This window comes from Lichenostomus cassidix, chromosome 4 (assembly GCF_008360975.1).
Source record: "Lichenostomus cassidix isolate B80296 chromosome 4, HeHo_3.0, whole genome shotgun sequence".
Lineage (NCBI taxonomy): Eukaryota > Metazoa > Chordata > Aves > Passeriformes > Meliphagidae > Lichenostomus > Lichenostomus cassidix.
Genome location: NC_139484.1, coordinates 47129951 through 47148746, shown reverse-complemented (window position 1 = coordinate 47148746; position 18796 = coordinate 47129951). Strand labels below are relative to the sequence as shown.

Genomic DNA, 18796 nt, shown 5'->3' with positions numbered 1-18796 from the left:
GCCCCCGTATCTCTGAACACTCTCTACATTCCAGTCTGGGAAACTGAGTGCTCTGGAAGACTGAAACTCCTTGTATAAAGGGAAAATTCCAATTTTTCTGTCCACCACAAGATGAAAGAGAACAAACCACAACATAACACAAAAACAATCAACAAGTAACATCCCCAAGTTCAAATTTCTACATAATATTATCCATACAAATAATCTGTTCTCAAACAACTCTGTGTCCTTCTTTCTACTGCTGTGAAGAAGCCTAATTGGAAGGCAAGTTTCTGTTTTATGAAAATCTCTGAGGGAAGATATTTATATTCAAATTCAGAAAGAAAAAAATCTGTGTTGCAAAATGAATAGGTACATCCCTTGACAATCTAATCTGGAAATTAGAAAACTCATCTGAAAGGTGGGAAGTCTACATTCAATCATTCACTCTCTCTGATTTAAAGAACTGGCAATTTCCACCTCCCACATAACTGCCCCAAGACTGAGGCTCATTTTCCAGCACCAAATTCAGACTTAGCACCATTTGTTACTTCCCCTAACTAATAAGTAATCAACTAAGCGGTACTATCAAACATAATTCGAATTGCATTTTTATAGTAAGCCATCTGCATCTTCTGCTCTGGCAGAGTTATATAATAAATTATAGCCAGGACTATCATTTTCTGTGACATGCAAAAAATGACGGCAAATAACAGCCGCATATTTTGAAAAAATATTCAGTTTCTGTGAATGCTACAGTAGAACAGAGATAAACCTTTATTTGTGCTGCCTTCCTTCCAGCAGTATTAATGAAATTTCAGCTACTATGGCAGATCCAGTCAAAAAGTGAGAGAAAATTTGTTCTCCTGTATTTCAATTTAGTTTTGTCCAGCTCATTCAGTAGGGATGTAGTAAAAAATAAAACTGAATAAATAAGGCAGAAGCTGCATGCAGTGAGGTCCCAGAAGACACAGAGATAAGTTAAATTTTCTTTAAGAAAATGTATTTGTGGCAGTATGCTTCCCAGCCTCGGGCAAGAGCCTTCAACATTCTTAAATATTTAACTCCAATGAAAAAGGTGAAGGTATTGCATCAAATTTACCTTTGTGAAGTATAAGTTGGACGGAAACTTGAAACTATCGTATTTTTGAACAAACCATAAAAATGAGAAGACTCTTGAGGAATTCCACAAAGAGAAAATGTCTTTGTCAACTCTTGATTTTTTGTTGGTTTTGGGGTTTTTTTTTTTGGTGCTTTTATACCTTCTTTCTTTCATTCTTTTTATACCTTCTTTCTTTCATTCATTTTATACCTTCTTTCTTTCTTTCTTTCATTTCTCATGCAGTCAGTCATTCCTATGTCTGGTCTCTATTTTTTTCCACCTAGTATTACCTGTATTTTAAGGTATTTAATTTCTCCCCATAATGATATCTCTATTTCTTTTGTCTTCACTACAGAATCTATTGGTATTTATTGCTTTTCTGACTCTTGTCTCCTCCTTTCAGAGGATTAGCTGGAGGTTTTCTTTCAAGAAGGTTAAAATTATGAACAATAGAGACACCTGCTTGCTTTAATAACCCTCTGTTTTCAAGGACCTCATCCATAAATTTTAAACACTGTTTCCTAATTTCAAGTTGAATTCCAATTACAAACTTCCAGCTTTTAGTTTTCACATTTTACTGCCACATTTACATTTCCAGAGCCCATTTTTTTCCTAATCATGGTCTCCCCTCAGTCCTCATTCCACAGACCTTTCAGTTAAAATACTTCAAGTTGGCAAACTTCCAGTCTTTCAACTAACATGCAATCCAGGATTGCATCCCAGCACATAGGTGGATGTGTGAGCCCCGGCTGTATTCCAGCACTAAAATAGCAATATCTAGGTGCACCCCAGCACCTCTCAGCTCTCTACCACCACCTCTCCAGCACTTGGTTTTCTTGGAAAGAGAAGGAAGCTGTGTTTTCTCTCACTGACTTCTCAGTATAGACAACATATGGCTCAAAACTGTGAGGCAATCTGCTCGGAGTCTGGCTGCACTGTCAGCTCTAACTCAATACAGCTTTTCACTTGGAGTTTCTATGAATGCAATTCCTTGGGGACAGCACTGAAAGACAGCCCCAGTTCATCTCACATCCAGCCAATGCAAGCCTGATTCAATCAGCTTGAATAGACTTCCATTTGTACAAAGAAAAAAGGGAAAAAACTTTGCATTTTTCTTTGCCCATCCACATGTGGCTCATCAAAATCCAGTCTCCTACCTGCAATTCTTTAAGCTATGTGGAAGGAAACATGAAACAGAAGGATTTCTTCTCCCCTGGACAAATTAAATCAATTCCCCTGTCATGCACTAGTGCTAAGGCACTGCCATCTAGTGTGGAAAATCAATACAACAAAGAAAGAGGAAAAATATAAAGAAAAAAAAAAGTAAAGAGCATTTACAAAAAGGCAGGTGAAAGTCTATAGGCTTCCATCAGTTTTGAATACCCCCACATGATATTTGTAACACTGGCCATTCCACTTTATAGAAAAGCACATAAGCCTCCCCTTTTATGGAAAATCCCTGACTTGATAGGCTGAGATGGATTCCATTAGCTTGTACTGCATCACGTCAGACAAGCTCAGCAGAGCCCTTAGTCCCAGTAGCTTCATTTGGTGTAACTCTGTGAAACTAAAATTCTACAGTATTCAACGGTAGGAATCTCTGGGTAGAAAAGAGCTTTTTCTTAATTGCCACATATTTTATTGCAAATTTACAGTTTCAAAATTTGATTCTCTAGATCATGTTATATGTAAAGCATTGCAACATAGCAATCTGCAAGATCAGAAAATCAGAAATTTTTGGATTCTGCCACTTTGTGTACTAGCTGAAGATCTTCTCTCACCTTCCATACATTCCTGTCCATGTGGCCCTAGTTTCCTTTGTTTTGTGTCCTGTGGAATTACCTACAATTGTTCAATGAACATACAAAGCATTGACCTGTTTCGCTTGGACCAGCTTTGTACAGATGAAGTTAAGTACATATGACACGAGCCAATGGAGCATAGATAGGATAAATTTACAAAAGTTGCAGAGCCTTCATAAAGATCAGTCATTATAAACACCTTTCTATTATTTAGTATTTCTACAACTTGTTGTAATCTCTATATTACACTGTGATGATTAAGAATTTTAAACTCTGATTAACACTGTTGTGTGTGTACTTCTTTCCAGCACTGTAGCAAGAGAATGTAATATACTATTTGGCTGGTGCAGATACTCTGTAGGATCCTCAACAAAACCCTCTTTAGAACACAAGCTCTATCAATGACTGAAAATTCACACAAGTTTATGCACAATAATTTAGGAAATCTTTCATATACAAAGCCATACTGTAAAACAAACATTGCAACACTGTAATTATTCTAATAATTACCAAGGATCAAGGAGGTATTTGTTTAACCTTTGTAAAATGTACAAACTAACAACAATTTCATATGATATGCCAGTGTGATTCTGAACTATACTGGTAAAACCTTCTATTTCATACAGGTTGTAAAAAGAAATAAGGTATCCTGCCAGTTATTCAAAGCCTGTCAATAACATAATAAGAAAAAATACTTTCCACAAAGATCTTAGTTATATGTCTCCCAAGCCTCCATCATATGACTCAGTTACAATAGAGCCAGGATGTCACAATCAAGCTGTCTTTTCTTTAAATATTTAGACTGTTAAATACAGATGGATGAATTTATATATTATATGGGATGCATAGATTTAAGATTGATATATTAGATTTAAGAAATATCTGGGAATACTGTATTGCTACATTACTATCATAGTTCCAGTATTAGTCTACAAATGAGGGTGGAAAGAGGGCACTGAAAAGATAGTGAAATGTAACAAAATAGATATTAAGCTACTGATTCATATGAGCATATATGAGTTTCAGACTTTAAAAATATAAAGCAATTATCTAGCCCTCAAGGTTGTGATGAAAAGCTTGTAGCTTGTGACAGAGACATAAGCAAAGTAAAGAGACCAATTAAAGTCTAAAGAGGAACCTGAAAAGTCCTGAAATAATGAGGCTGCCCATGAAAATCACTGAGGGACGAAGCTGCACAATCCACTGCCTACAGGCCACCACACCAATCAGGAAGAGAAGGGACATACTGAAACCCTGTGGCTGCTCATCCTCAGGATCCCTTCTTCCCCTCTCGAGGGAAGCCAACTCCACCAAGCAAAATACAGCCAAGCCAAAGGGTTTTAAATACTGCGTCACTTAAGTTTTGATTTATATTTAATGTGGACATAGAGGGACAGACTGGCTGACACCACCAAGACATCAAAATGTTCTTTAAGTGGATGAAGGTGAGCTTGTCACAAGGGTATCTGTACCAGTCCCCACATCACAATAAAGAGTGGTGGAAATACACTATACCTTAACATCATACACCCTGCCTAGGAGAATAACTTTTGAGAAGAACACATATTCCTAGGCATAACTGACACAATATCATTAATATTGAAAGTGTTTTGACAATCTACAACTGACACAAGAACTTTCTTAAGATCTTTTTACTATGTTGCTTCTCTATGACCATGTATCTACATTTATCTGTTAGGTGTCAATCAAAGCAAGCAATACCTCTCTTTTAGTTTGTTGTCATAAGGGAATTTTTAACAGCACAAAGAACTTCCAGATACAGCACTTCAGCAATCTTTTCAGTAATGTGGGAAAAGCAAGAGGAATATCCAACATTTTTTTCTGTATAATTGTACTTACTAGTGCCTCATGTTCTATTCTTACATTAAAATTTCAAGAAGGAAAAAATTCAAATTGTAGGAATATCCTAATAATTAACTACCTTGTATTTATACTATGCATCCATTTAGCAATGTATTACTAAAAAGTAACTCCATTCTGTTCATATTTGCTTTATTTTTTTAAGTTTTCCAGGCTACCAAAATAATCCTCTTCAGCACTTTTGCAGCTGCTATACAAATTGATTCAAGCTATGCTAGGGTAAAAATACAGAGGCTGAAAAACAGCAGGAAAAAAATATGTCACAATAAAGGATCTCAACACTGATTAAAACCGTCAAAATGGAGAGAAATCCAAAGAAATCCAAGGCAGTCTGTCACCTTTGTCAGAGAGAGCACCAGAATCTCTCTAAAGCATGACAATAAAAATATTAAAGGTTTAAACAGGGGTGATTTGCTAAATTTGTGAGAGTTCTTTTTGTCACGCAACATTTGACCAACAAGCACAGTGCTATCCAATATGCCATTTGATTCTTTTTTTCAGATACTTTCTTAACTGTGGCCTATTTAACCTTCTGTGGAATTTGGACCAGAAAGTCCTATAAAAAACTTCATCGTGAAGCAGTTGTTTCAACTCTGATAGGACACACAGATGTAAATGAAAACACAACATAAAGCTAAAGCTTTGAAGTTTTTGACTTTCAGAATGATCAGAATTCATAGCTTTCTAGCATCTGCTTAATTTACCCACAGCAGTTCACTTCTCCTTTCCTGAGAAGTCTTTTCAAACAGGCAATGTCAATGTAAATCACATCAGAGAAGAGAACCACAGGATAACAGGAGCAGCGCAACCTCCTGCTCAAAGCACGGTCAGTGAAGAGGTTGGGCCAGGTTATCAGGGCTTGATCCCAATGAGCCCTGAAAGCCTCAAAGGATGCACAACATGCACAGCATCACTGCACAGCCTGCTCCAGCACCCAACTGCCTTAATGGAGGAAACGTTTTGCCTTTTATCAAGGAACTTTTAAGTCTATTAAGAAGTTTGAAAGCTGAGTGTTATGTGCTTACCACATGTAACATTTAACACTCTTAATTTCCTGATCCACAGTCTAGCACCATACAGCTTTTCAAACAGAAATTATGGCAACATGCTCTGGACCAGCAGTAATTACCTAGTAACTTGCAATATTCTACCTATATGACTGCTTGATAAGAAATAGTTTTTACTGGTATTGTTTTCACTGTTATAAACTGAATTCATTGAGCAAATTAATGAATTAGAGCTAACCACAGCTAGAAATCCAGGTGAACTTCAGTAAAATGTCAATTTCTGGATTGCTAAACCTACGCTATAACCACAGGATAAGGAAGGAACGAAATAAGTGTAGTTTATTGCCAGCCACAGAGGTGATGAGAAAAACTAAATTTTCCAAACCAGCAGTCTAAATTCAAATTTGTCTATCCCTGCTGCTTGCCTGGTGCCCAAAGTGCAGATGGAAATTTTCACTGAACTTGACTGGATTTTCTGAAAATACATTCAAGATTGAAAGCATTGATATGGAGGTCAATTTAAGACTCGTATTATTCACAAATGTGATTCATTATATGGTTCATTGAAAAGGATAACTATTTTTACTAGTAGCTTCACTATGATGACAGAAAATAATCCTGATTCCAAAAACCATATATTAAAACATTTTAAAAAACAAAGTTTATCTTCTCAAAGCTCAGAATGTTTTTACTGTGTTCAAAAAATGCATCTGACTGCCCCAATTTCCTTCATTCCTTTATGCATCATGTGTGACAACATAAAAAGTCTTGCATACATCATTAATATTAATTATAAATGAAACATTTTGCCAGAGTGTAAAAAGCAAATTTTTTTCCCCAATGTTTTTTTATTCCAAGTTACCAATTGCTTCTAACAGCTGCTTTTGTCCCTCCATACTTTGCCAAATGTGTAGAATATTTAGATTAACTGTATCAAATTTGAGGTTACTATTGAATTTAAGCTGTTTCAGCAGCATGTTTGCAGAAACACAAACAGTACCCCATACCACTGCATAAATATTAGTTAGATGCAACTCTTGTCTTACTGGTGTCTTTGACCAAGAACCTTTTGGTTTTCTTGCATAAAAATTACTCAATGAGTTATTTCTTGCGTATTTTGCGCTATAACTTTTTGAAACTGTGGAACATCCCACCCTGCTTCATTGCTCTGGCATTCTGAAGCACTGAAGCAGACCAGTGATTAGGGTCCCTGGAGGATGCAGCTCTTGGCTTATTTGCTGGTATTCCCAGAGGGCAGACATGGCCCCCGCAGTGCCAGACCCCCAGGGGACACCCCAGGGCTGCACTAGCCCTGGCAGACCCGCTCAGAATCCATCCCACCTGTCCCCCCGCAGGATGGCAGAGCCCAAGGCAGCAGCACAGACACTCTCCAGCTCCCCTCTCCAGTTCCCCACAGCCTCAACACCCACCTTGCCAAGCCTACCCAAAAGCACCATGAGTCCCACATGCACTTTTGGCAAGGGTGACCAATGTTCAGCCCTGCTCCTATGTCCATGTCAGAACTCTCAAATCAGAAAAGCAAAAACATCTTCTGAAGACATGGACTTGCACAGGCCATGCAGCTTTTATTCATGGCATCCCTAGAAATGAGATTTAGGAAGGAAGCACTGCCAGGAGACAGTCGCTGGGGATCTGATTAGACAGAAGCATTTAACCTAATCTCCTCTGCCATGAGCACATTCTGCTTCCTGTAATCAAATGTGATCACAGATGCAATTATTTAGGGGCATAATTCCACCAATTTAGACACCAAATAACTTCAGCTACAGGTGGAAAAAATAAATACTCACTGGAGAGGAATGAAAATGTGAGTGTTGTTATGGCTGGAGGCTGAACTACTAGACAGCTAAAAGTCATATGAAGATATAAACTTAGCAGGTTATGAGGAAAAACTTCAAAAATTCCAATAATCTTCAAGTATCTAAATAAACATTTCTGAAAAGTTTGTCTCTTCTATTCTAAAGAATTACAGGGTTATTTTGAAGCCAAAGGATATCATTATCTGCTACTCCATATGTTTCTGGGGGAGCAAAACCACACAGACTGTGTCTATCTCTGTCTGTAAGATTAAGAGAAGTTACATTCATTTCCTGCATCCCCAGAAACAAACTGACAGTGTGAAGATGAGAAATTTGTATTTGCAAGCTATGACAACATTAGCATAGGTAAACAAGCACAGCTTTCTGAGGGATTGCTAGCATTGAAAATTAAAGTCTATGGGTCCTGGGAAAGTAAAAATTCCAAGCAGGATTGCTAATTACAGTGGTCTTAGCTACATTCCTTAAAGAGTTTTTTTTTATTCTTTAAATATGGTAAGGCTTAATTACACATACAGATGCTGACAATTCCTGCTCCAAAGAAGGGGTACTTCAAATGGGTAAGTCATGCGGAAAGGCAGGTGTGGGATTTGATGCCAAAATTTTGAAATTAAAAGAGGACAAAAACAATGTTGCTTGAACAACAGTCCCATTCTATCTTGCATCATAAATAGCCAAATTATTTTGTTCTTTCTTTTTTCCCCCTGACGTCCATGTAGCTTCAGCAATATTGATTACAGTTTTATAAAGCTGTATAATGATATCTTTAGAAGGACAGAATGAGTGATATTTATATTACCAAGCACTGGAAAGGGACAAAAATAGATAGAAAGGCAGGAGTAGCCATGCCTCTGCTTTGTTTCAGATCTGCTCAAAAGCCACAATAGGCATTAACAACAGAAATAGTAACAGCTGTCTGAAGAGAACAATACTGAGAAGTGACTGCCTACAAAAGGGTGACTGTGAGAAGAAAGGGAAAGAAAATGTGTTTACTAAGAAAAACTAGCAAAAAGTGTTGTTTAGTTTTAATCTTCCTCCACTGTATTATCTACACATTACACTGATTAAATTGTTGGCACTCAATTTTACTGATTTATTTTATCTGCCTTCCAGCCCTTCTGTAGCTGATTTTCATATTATTTTATATTCATGAGTTTCAATGAGAATGAAAACACTTGGATTAAGAACCAGAGTGTTAGAGAATACTTCTGTACACACAAAATGGACATTTATCATTACTCTCAAAGTTTTGCAGGTATGGTGGTTTTAACAGTGATTTGAATAACAAAAGAGGGGGGATATAATTTAATTGAACTGTTAGTAAGAGGTTATGAAATTAACCTTTTTGCAAAAAATTTATTTATATAATCATGAATATATGCAATTCTGGGCTTTTTTGATCCTATCACTAAATAAAGAACCTCACAGATCCCTGTGAAATATATAAAATATTCACTGATACAAAGCTTTTGGAATGATAGTACACTTTTAATAACTTCTGCGGAATACACCGACATAGTTATAATCCTTGAAAGAACCTCTAAATATCTACATTCAATAAAATATAGAACAATTTCACTATTACCTTAAGTTGCAGGAGAATGTTTACAACAAAATGTGACAAGAGGTCCCTGCGCACTAACACTTCTCTCTTTGGGAATATTTGTTAATACTAAAGGGTAAAACCCAATAAGGATGAAAGAGAAAAGATACAAATGCATCTGAAGGTTATTGTTGTTTGCTTATATAAAAAAAATTATAATACACTGATAGATTTAATCTCTGAATCCTATCTTTCTGCTAATGCAAAGACAACATCTCCATAAGTATTAAATAGAATACAACTGAATGTATGCTTAGTGAAGACTTGGAATATTTACTTTCATTTATAAAGGTCAATGATTATGTGGATTTTTCCCCTTAGTTTCCCAGCCCACATCTTCTGCCCCTGAAGAGATGTGCAGAATACCTATTTCAGTGCACTGGTTGTCATGTGTAGTTGCACTTGTGATTGAATTGTTGTCTCTGGATTGAGTTATTCACAGTACTTTTTTTTTAAAAGTGTTGTACCGTTCCCTTCTAAAGGAAGCACTGTTATATTTTATTCTATAAGCTACTCTGGTTTTCTCTGTCTGCTAAGTGCATGTCATTGGGACAGAAAACAGGTCAGGTTCAGGGTACATGAGTGGAGCAGTACAAAGCCAACCCAGAGGCAGTGGCAGTCCCCAGAAGCAGGAGCTCTCCTATCTGCACCTCCTTTGCTCAGAGCCTCTGCCACAGGGCTCAGGCACATTGGCAACAACGAGCAAGAGCACACCTATATATTGAGCCAACTAAACTCAGCTGCAAGATGTTGATGAAGGAATCACTGCAGCAGCTGTAACTGAAAGCCATCCTGACCTTGCTTACAGCCAGCCAGAGCCCACAGTGCAAAGAATGGGCAAACACACTGATCTGTATCATTGGATCCTCTTTGGAGCAACTCTGGAAAAGACAAGGTACAAGTAATTTCATAAAGGAATAATATTTGCAAAAAAGTTTTTAAAACCTTGTATTCAACCTGGTGCTAGAAACATGAAGCTCATTAGCACCACTGTGATCTTTACTGGTGAAGTCCCCAAATTATTTAGAGATGTGATGATATGAACAGAGCTGTACCTTGCAGCAAGGTACACTCTTTAATTTAAATGTCTTGACAAGCTACACTGTCAAAATGTAACAAACACAACCATTTTAGCTACAACTATCTGATAAAATGCTACCAAAATGAAATGGCATTAGTTTCTAAAGTTGCCATAAAAATGAAAAGTCATCATTGCTTAACTCCTTACAGGATTTTTTGTATTGAAAACAGTTACGAAACCAAAAGTTACGAAACCACTTGTGTAGTTTGAATTTCACTTTTATGTGAGGGAATAGCACAAGACTACTTGTTGCTTCAGTCCCAGTGAAGTTGCAGTTTTCAATGGAACTTGATTCTGAGTTTCACACACTGTTAGTCCTTATATTTATGATTAATCCCATTTAGGTCAAAGAAAAAAAAAATTAATTCACTGAATATGCCTGAATTTATATGAAATGGAAGCTAAATGTGCAATGGCCATTACTGGCTTAAAAATAAAAAAAAAATAATAAGAAGCATTTAAATGAAAGTACTTCATCTCTGCTGAGAATGATATTTTAGACATAGTACTTTTTCTCCTAACATTTATTCAATATATGAATTTTAAGTAGAATATAAATTACTTCTTCTGAAAAAGAGCATGCAGTTTGATCAAGCTGGAGTGAACAACCTCCCCAGGAAATCCATCATGAAGCATTTGATTTGCTAAACCAAAAAGAAATTTGCCTAGTAATTTTTTTAAGGATTTTCCACTGGACTTCCAGTGCCTTGGTTTATAAAAGAGCCATGATTTGAGTTGCATTAGTACTCCACATCCTTTAAGAAATAAAGGTATTGTAAGGAGAAATGAAATAAAATCATCCTTGGATATAAAAATAGCATCAGTTTGTTAGGTTAGAATCTTAGCTGGTATAGTGCCTCCAGCTTTTTTCAATCATAGTCAAACAACCACCAACCAAATAACCAGTCTGTAGTGTGAAAAAGCCCTGCAAACATGACCCTGGCCAACTGAACTCTGTAACAGGCTTCTTCCATGACTCGAGCTGTAAAGTACTCCAAAACTGGAGACAGAAAATCTGAGAGCAAATGCAGAGCTTGGCTGCACCATTCACCTCTCCTGCAGTGTGTGACACCCAGGATCTGCTGAGTTGCTGAGACAGTGCAGGGCAGTGCTGAGCTGGCTGCAAGCTCCACTGAGCACCACAGCAGTCCTGAGCTGCTCAGCATCCCAGAGGGGTCAGATGGATGCACAGCACCCTGTGCACTTTATTTCTTTACCCATCTGGGTATTCTGAGCTCATCCTGAAACTGGTAACACACCAGAAAATCCCCCATTACTTCTGGTCACTTTGTCCAGGCCATGCTGGTGTTCAGTTGGACCAAGAGGGCATTTCCTCTTCCACACTTGTTGCACCCACAGAATCTTCCTTTTGACCTCCAAGAGAGCTGCCTGTGCAGTTTTCATATCTGGATACTTGTGTTTAAATGTGGAACTATGGCAGGAAAGGGGATAATGTGACAATCAATGAACTCCCTCTTGGTGCAAATCTTAGCAAGTATTTGTTTGCCACACAAATTCTCAGCACAGTATAATGAATGTGGTATCTGCAGCAAAGGAGAAGACTAGCCATAGTGAAATACTGGTCATGTCATACTGAGAAAGCAAACATATTGCAACATGTGTTTTATTAGCAGTAATGTTTTATTTTAAATCATCTGCCTGGAACACTATTAAAAGGAAAGCTTTTGAATGCACAACTTCTGTGCTTGAACAGTAGATAACTAGAATTTCATGTTGACACTAAAGAAAAAATAAAATATGATTTGCTCATCTTACTGTGGAAAAATAAACATTTCCCTGCAACTACTGTCATAAATCCTTGAAAATCTATGAAATTATCTGACACGAAGAAGTGGTTTTCCTGCAAAATATTACAGATCCAGCCTTTCTAACATTGTCACTTTTTTCTCCAAGTAATCCACAAGAAGTACCAGCCTGAGTTAATATCAAAACCAGTGTGTTTCCATTTCCCGACATCAGAAATAACATCTGCTTGCATCAATTCTTGATTATTCCTTATCTGGCATTGATCCTGGTACATAATATCCAGGATAGTTGATTTGCTTCGTTAATCCCTAATTTTATTTTCAAAATACCACACAACAGTTTTGATACTAAGCTCTAAATATTAAAAAGGCTCCACAGTACTTAAAAGTATGACTTCACTGTAGTAAGACCAGAAACTGTAGATAATTGATAAAATGCAATCACAAATTGTGTTGAGTTATGCATATTTTGATTGAAGTGTAAGAAAAACCAAGAGGTTCGTGGCATAGTTTTACATTGCAACAGTGTCTTTACACTAGCTGTAGAGGAACACAGGTTATTATCATTATTTAATGCAAAGTCAAATTATTTCAAAGTTCTTTTTAATCTCACATTTTAAAATAATTCTGAAATAAAGTCTATTGGTTGAAATTATGACTAACACCAGAATACCAGTTTCATTAGACTACATTATGACACATTATATCAAGTGGCAGCATAAGAGTGATATTAGTTCTTACATTAGTAATTATGACTGTGCACTTTGATTAATCTCTTTGCACTCAGGAACGTATATTTTGCAAGAATGAAAAGATAAGGAGTAGCCTATTATTTATTTATTTTTAAGCTGTATTAAGAGATGAGCTAGAATCATAAAACAGAATATCCTGAAGTTCTGTGTCTGTTTTCCAAAGTCATAGGACTGCCTACACAATCTCTCTTTAAAGGGCTTCATTCAATAGTCCTGTCAGAAACAACATTTCTAGATCTTGATACTGTTAGAAATCTGAAGCTTTTCTGCACTGTGTTTGTGATACTGATTTAATCCTTCACATTACCCTGCCCCACCAAAAATTTGTACTCTAATCTTTGAGTAAATCATCCAAGTTCCAAGCAAATTGTCCAAATTTATCTCCATGTGTCAAGGAGAAATGATACTCTTCTCTTTTGTGTCTTGGTCTCCTTCTTCTCCTCAATGTCTTACATACATTTATTCCAGATTAAAAAAAAAGCACAGATAAACTCCACATATTAAAAACTCCCCCAAAGAAGCAGTGATGGATGGAGAACAACATGACATGGTCACAGTAATTACTTGCAGGATGGGTCTCACACCACTCTGTCCTCAAGAGAGCAGTTTAGGGTTATCTGCTGACCCACCAACCCCTCACTATCCCAGTGGGATGCTGAACTGGATTTGGCACTTACAAAGCAAATACCTCAAAGTATTTTACATGCAATGACACAAACAGTGTTGGTTAGGTTTTGCTGCTGTTCTTGTGTGGGGCTTTTTGGGGGGTTTCTAGTATCATTTTGTTTGAGTTTGGCGTTTTGTTTTTTCAAAATACCATATTGCTTCCTAAAATTTCATCGCTTGTAACTGCTTATTCCCCACTGATTACAAAATTATTATCACTTGTTTATGACAATTTCCACAGCAACCAATATAATCTCAGAGTGCTGTGACTTCAAGTGGAAAATAGGAACCATAAATCCATGCTAACGTCACCTGTTACAAAACAAAACCAAGAGGCACAGAAAACAGAAACTGTCATATGTGAAACAGAGGTGTCAACATAGAAAGCATGTCAAAGTTTTCAGAAGATATAATTGTATTCTTCTTATAATAAAGATGTCAGTTCTGCACAGAAAGCTTTCAGCTGAGCACAATACTCTCAACACCCCTAAGTCAGATTGCATAGCAGATGTTAAATGTAAAATCCATTAGGACCAATTAGATTCTACAGAAGAAAAAAATAGTAATAGCATGCACAGGCAATGTTGCATTGCACAAGAAGTGCTGAGAGATACAGCGAACTACAAAACAAAACAAAACAACAAAAAAAAATTCCCCAAAAACCATGAAACATGTAAATTGCAGCCTTTTCTCACAAAAGGTCACCTAACAGAAGATATGTTACAGTGCCTGCAGTCACAGGAAGAAGCAAGGTCCTCTGTCTCCAGTTAGAAGCAACTTTTGTTAAGGCCATAACCTATTGCATATCAACAAGCAATTAATTAATCTGTCATCCTCCATGACAGTGTGGAGCTAAGCAGCAGAAGAGCTTGATCCTCCTTCCCGAACTGCATATGCATTTCATGTTAGACTAATTTGATCCAAGTCATCCTCATGTGTACTAAGATGCAAGTGTTAATAGCACAGAGCCAAGCTATTGGGGGGGAAAAGAAAACAAAACAAACAAACAAAAAACAACAACAAAAAAAAACCCAAACAGAAAAGCCAAACCACAAAACCCAAACAAATAAGCAAAAAAAAGGTGGTACTCTCTGAAAGAGCCTTGGAACTACCACGTATAAGTTTACTCCTTTAATTGACCATTATAAGACAGGATTAGTCATGGACACATGGATCAGATCTATGAGCACTTTTCAGAACTAAGCCACCAATGCAAGGTACAGGCTAAATTCTGGCCATGTACTAACTGCGTAGACAAATGAAGTTGTCATTGCATACATGACAGCTTGAACACCACTAGGGGCAAAGAACTTAATTTTTTTTATAGGATTTATACATACTAAGAAGGAAAGTCTGTTTTTGTATTTTTCATTACATGTTGCCAAAGGCTGAAGTGTTATTTCCTGGTAAGCAGTTTCAAACAACCTCTGGTTCTTCAATCAGAATTAGTCTGCAACAACTCATCCATCCCTAGATTTTAAGCAGATCATAAATTAGTTAAATATATATGCAGTATCCCAGGTGAATTTGATCTTCCAGAATGTTTAAGAATACAATTTCCATTTTTTTTTAGAAAAGTGATAGATGATCATTTTAATTCAAAAACCCTACCAAAGTTTGAAGGATACTAGAAACAGACCTGAAATACATTCCACAAACCACAGATTAAACCTTTGGCCTTCAAATATTCCTTAGCAGCTCTTGGGGAGAAATTCATTCAGCTACCTATGACCTAAGGAAATGGACAGAATGTATATATCCCCATGTATGTTTCCAATCACTTTGCTATCCACCATTACTAGGAAACAGATTTGTCCACAGTCCGCAGGATAAATGGTGAAAAAGAAGTTTATGTCTGCTATGGACTTACAGACCAACAATACAGTTGCTGTTGGTTGCAGATGCTCACACTGTGAATAACAAATGCAAACACAGGTACAGCTTTTTCCAGTGGGATATAAAATTAGGTTTCTTCTTCATTAGCTCCAAATTAAGTCTCAGGCGCTGTCCAAAACTGGAATAGGCTTGCTAAAGTCTTTTGTCATTATATTTTTTTGCCTGTAAGACACAGTCCACTGTTGGACATGATAGTTCTTGAAAGCAGCAACTTCCCAACCAAAACTGCTTCCTTTTTGGGGGTCATGGGGACGTTTGATAAGGAATACACTGAAAAGTGACTGCTCTTCTCCTTTGTTATCAATTTTCAGTTGACTGTATCAATTTAAGTAGGTAACTGTTTTACTTTTCACAACATCAGAAGCTGGAAGACTAAAAACCAAAATAAAAATCATGATGTACAACCTCCAGTTCATCCCTGGCATTATTCCACATAAATCAGTGGTAATACACTGGGGATTAATTTGGAACACTGATGTGAATTAGAGGACTGTTCTATACAGCAACCTCATCATAACATACACACAAAAGAATAACAAAAATATAATGAGCATCACAAATGCACACAAAAAATATTCACCTACAAATCTATTTCTAAGCAAACAGCACAGACTATTTCAATAAGGAATATTTACTATTTAGAAAATAATTATGTAAAATTTTCTGAGAAAGGAGATTTAATAATTATAATTCAATAGAACTCCACCCAGGAGAATGTGAAGCTCCTCTACAGCTCAGTTTTCACATATCCTATTGAAATATGACCAGTGATAAATGATGCAATGAATCTTCAAAAACTGTTTTAATCCCGTTTCGAAGATTGATCTGAGTTCTCAAGTCTGCTCAGCAAAGGGTAATCATCACATATACAACATACAGCAATGTAAACTAATTTCTGCTCCCAGTAGAAAACCATTCACATTTCCCACCTCTATCAAATACTGTGCCTAAGCCCAGTTTTACAGGGCAAACAGGTTGCTTCTGTTCAGCTGCCATACTAGTGAAGTTAGTTACAGGCTGCATCTCCCCCCACCTCACCACAGAGGCAGGCAGATGCTCTGCCAATTCATCCTCCCTTCCTTGCTCAGGGAGCGTGAGACCACACAGAGGCAGGAGGAGAAAGAACTGAATGCAGAACACTTCTCTCTTCGGTTCGGCTCGCTCGGCTCTCAAACACATCTGTAATGTTTAAGGCTGCCTCTGCCTTTCAAAGACAAATCTCTGCCAGGGGGTTGGTGTTCTCCATCCAGCTGCGGTTTCATGACCCGAACCCGCTGCTCAGCCAGTGCCCTACATAGCACTACATACTTTGCCAGATTGAAACTCATTCGTCATCGCTCGGTTTTCCTATCTGCGAGTGACCCAAAACCTTTAAGGCTACCCACAGCCAACCAGCAAAGTTGCTTACGAGCTGTGTACTGGCTATGGAGGGATTTATTTTCTCTTTTCTCTTTTCGTGCACCTTGGGGCCAGACTCTTTCTTTCTCCTTGGGAAGTTGGCTGTGCCCTCTCTGCCCCTTCCCTCACGGGGACCGTGCCCAGGCGCAGTGCGTTCACTTGAAGGAAACGCAGCGATAAAATATTAAAACCCTTCCTTGCTCGGGGATCTCTGCGCCGCCTCGCTGGCGGGGAGCACCGCAACCCTCCGAGCCGGAGCCGGAGCCGGAGCCGGAGCCGCGCCCGCCCCGCACCGCGCACCGCGCACCGCGCCCGCCCAGCGGGGCAGCGACACCCCCCGAGGCCGTAGCCCCCCGATCCGTAACCAGCGACACTTCCCCCGGGAGACCCCGACACATGAGGGCTGGCTCTGCCCGCGGTACTGAAAGGTGGGAGCAGCCCAGGCTGCCCCACGGAGTGTGTGGGGCAAAGCGCTCCCATGCCGCGCTCCGGACGGGGCATTTTAGGCAGTCCTGTGCCGCCCCCACACCGCACAAAACGGAATTGGAACTAAGGCGGTGACAGAGCAGAGTGCCAGGGGAGAGGGGGCAGCCCCCATCTCTCTCCAGCTTCACGTTGCTTTGGGACAGCGAGGGCTGCGGGGTGCAGCTACACTTTTCAGCGCACAGCGCCACGCACCCGCCGGGCACGGGGCGAGGGGGACAGCACGGGGCGCGGGCAGCACTTACTGAAGAAGATGTACTCGGTGTAGCTGCTCCAGATCTTGTCGTCTCTGTACTGGTTGATGAAGGCGGCGGTGCCGGTGGAGTTGCAAGCCACCATGTGGAAGCCCGCCTCGGAGAGCCGGTCGAAAGCTTGTTCCAGGTAGGTGAATTTGAGGTAGAAGCGGGAGGTGTACTTCTCGGGGGGGCGGTCGGGGTCACGGCTCTCGTTGAGGGTCTCTCCGAACACCTCCTTGGCCAGGGCGATCCTACCGCACACCATGATGCGGGCGACGCGGCGGAACTTGGCGTCCGCCTGGTTGTCCCGCACCGTGGTGTAGGAGCCGCGGTAGCCCACGGTGAGGAAGCCCGAGCGCTTGTCCAGCGCCGCCCGCTGAAGCCGGTCGCTGCTGCCCTGCGAGTTGCTATCCTCCAGGTCGCTCTGGCAGCCCTCGTCGTTGAGCGAGCTCTGCTTGGTGACCTTGGGCGACAGCAGCTTCACCAGGTCGCCCAGCTGGAAGTACTCGGCCTCCCGCAGGAGCCGCTCCTTCTCGGGGAAGTGCTCGGGCAGCGCCAGCTGCTTGTCCCGCAGGTAATCCAGCACGTACCTGAAGAGGAAGCCGTCGCGGTCGATGAAGAAGCGCGCCCGGCTGTCCCTGGGCAGCTGGCGGGCAGCCGCCGGGCCGCCCCGGCACGGGGAGAACATGGTGGCCAGCGTGCTGTCCGGGACGCTGAGCAGCGTGGAGTGCCTCGTCACGTACACCTGGCCCCCCACGTTCAGCTCCACCACCTCGGGGAACGGCGAGCCCGACGGCCCCGATACCATGTCGCTGATGGGCAGGATGCTGCCGCCCGCCTCCTTCAAAGCCATGGCTGCGAGCGGGCGGCCGCGAAGGAGGGTCTCCCTCCTAAAAAAGCCGGCCTCCCTCCACCCCTCCTTCCCTCTCCTCCCCTCCACCCACACCTCCCTTCCTCCTCCTCCTCCTCCTCCTCCTCTTTCTCCTCCTTCCCCCGCCGCCCGGCGCGCCCGGAAGCGCCTGGACGGAGCCGCTGCTCCGCTACCCTCCGGCGCGGCAGGACCCCGGCCCGGGAGTTCCCTGCTGCCCCGGCCGCGGGACGGGTGGGTTGGGCTGGGCTGGGCTGGGCTGGGCTGGGCTGGGCTGGCCCGGCGCCCCCCGACCCGACCCGAGCGCCCCCGGCGCTGGGTGCTCCGCCCGGCGGGGCGCGGAGCCGCAGCCGCGCTGGCCTCGAGCTGAGCTGCTGCCGGAGCCGGCTGCCACTTGGCAAAGCGCTGCCGCGCTGCCAGGCTCGGCCCAGGGAAGAG

The 18796-nt window shown here is 40.6% G+C and overlaps 1 protein-coding gene across 1 annotated transcript in view; it reads right to left on the bottom strand.

The window, feature by feature from the left end:
- KCTD8 (potassium channel tetramerization domain containing 8) overlaps window positions 1-18424 on the bottom strand; it is a 90972-nt gene extending 72548 nt beyond the window's left edge. The window contains exon 1 of the mRNA XM_085059057.1: window positions 17500-18424. Coding sequence (XP_084915183.1) covers window positions 17500-18343 — 844 coding nt within the window. The 5' untranslated portion in view covers window positions 18344-18424. The remainder of the gene's footprint in view (window positions 1-17499) is intronic.
- Between the last annotated feature and the right edge of the window lie 372 nt (window positions 18425-18796).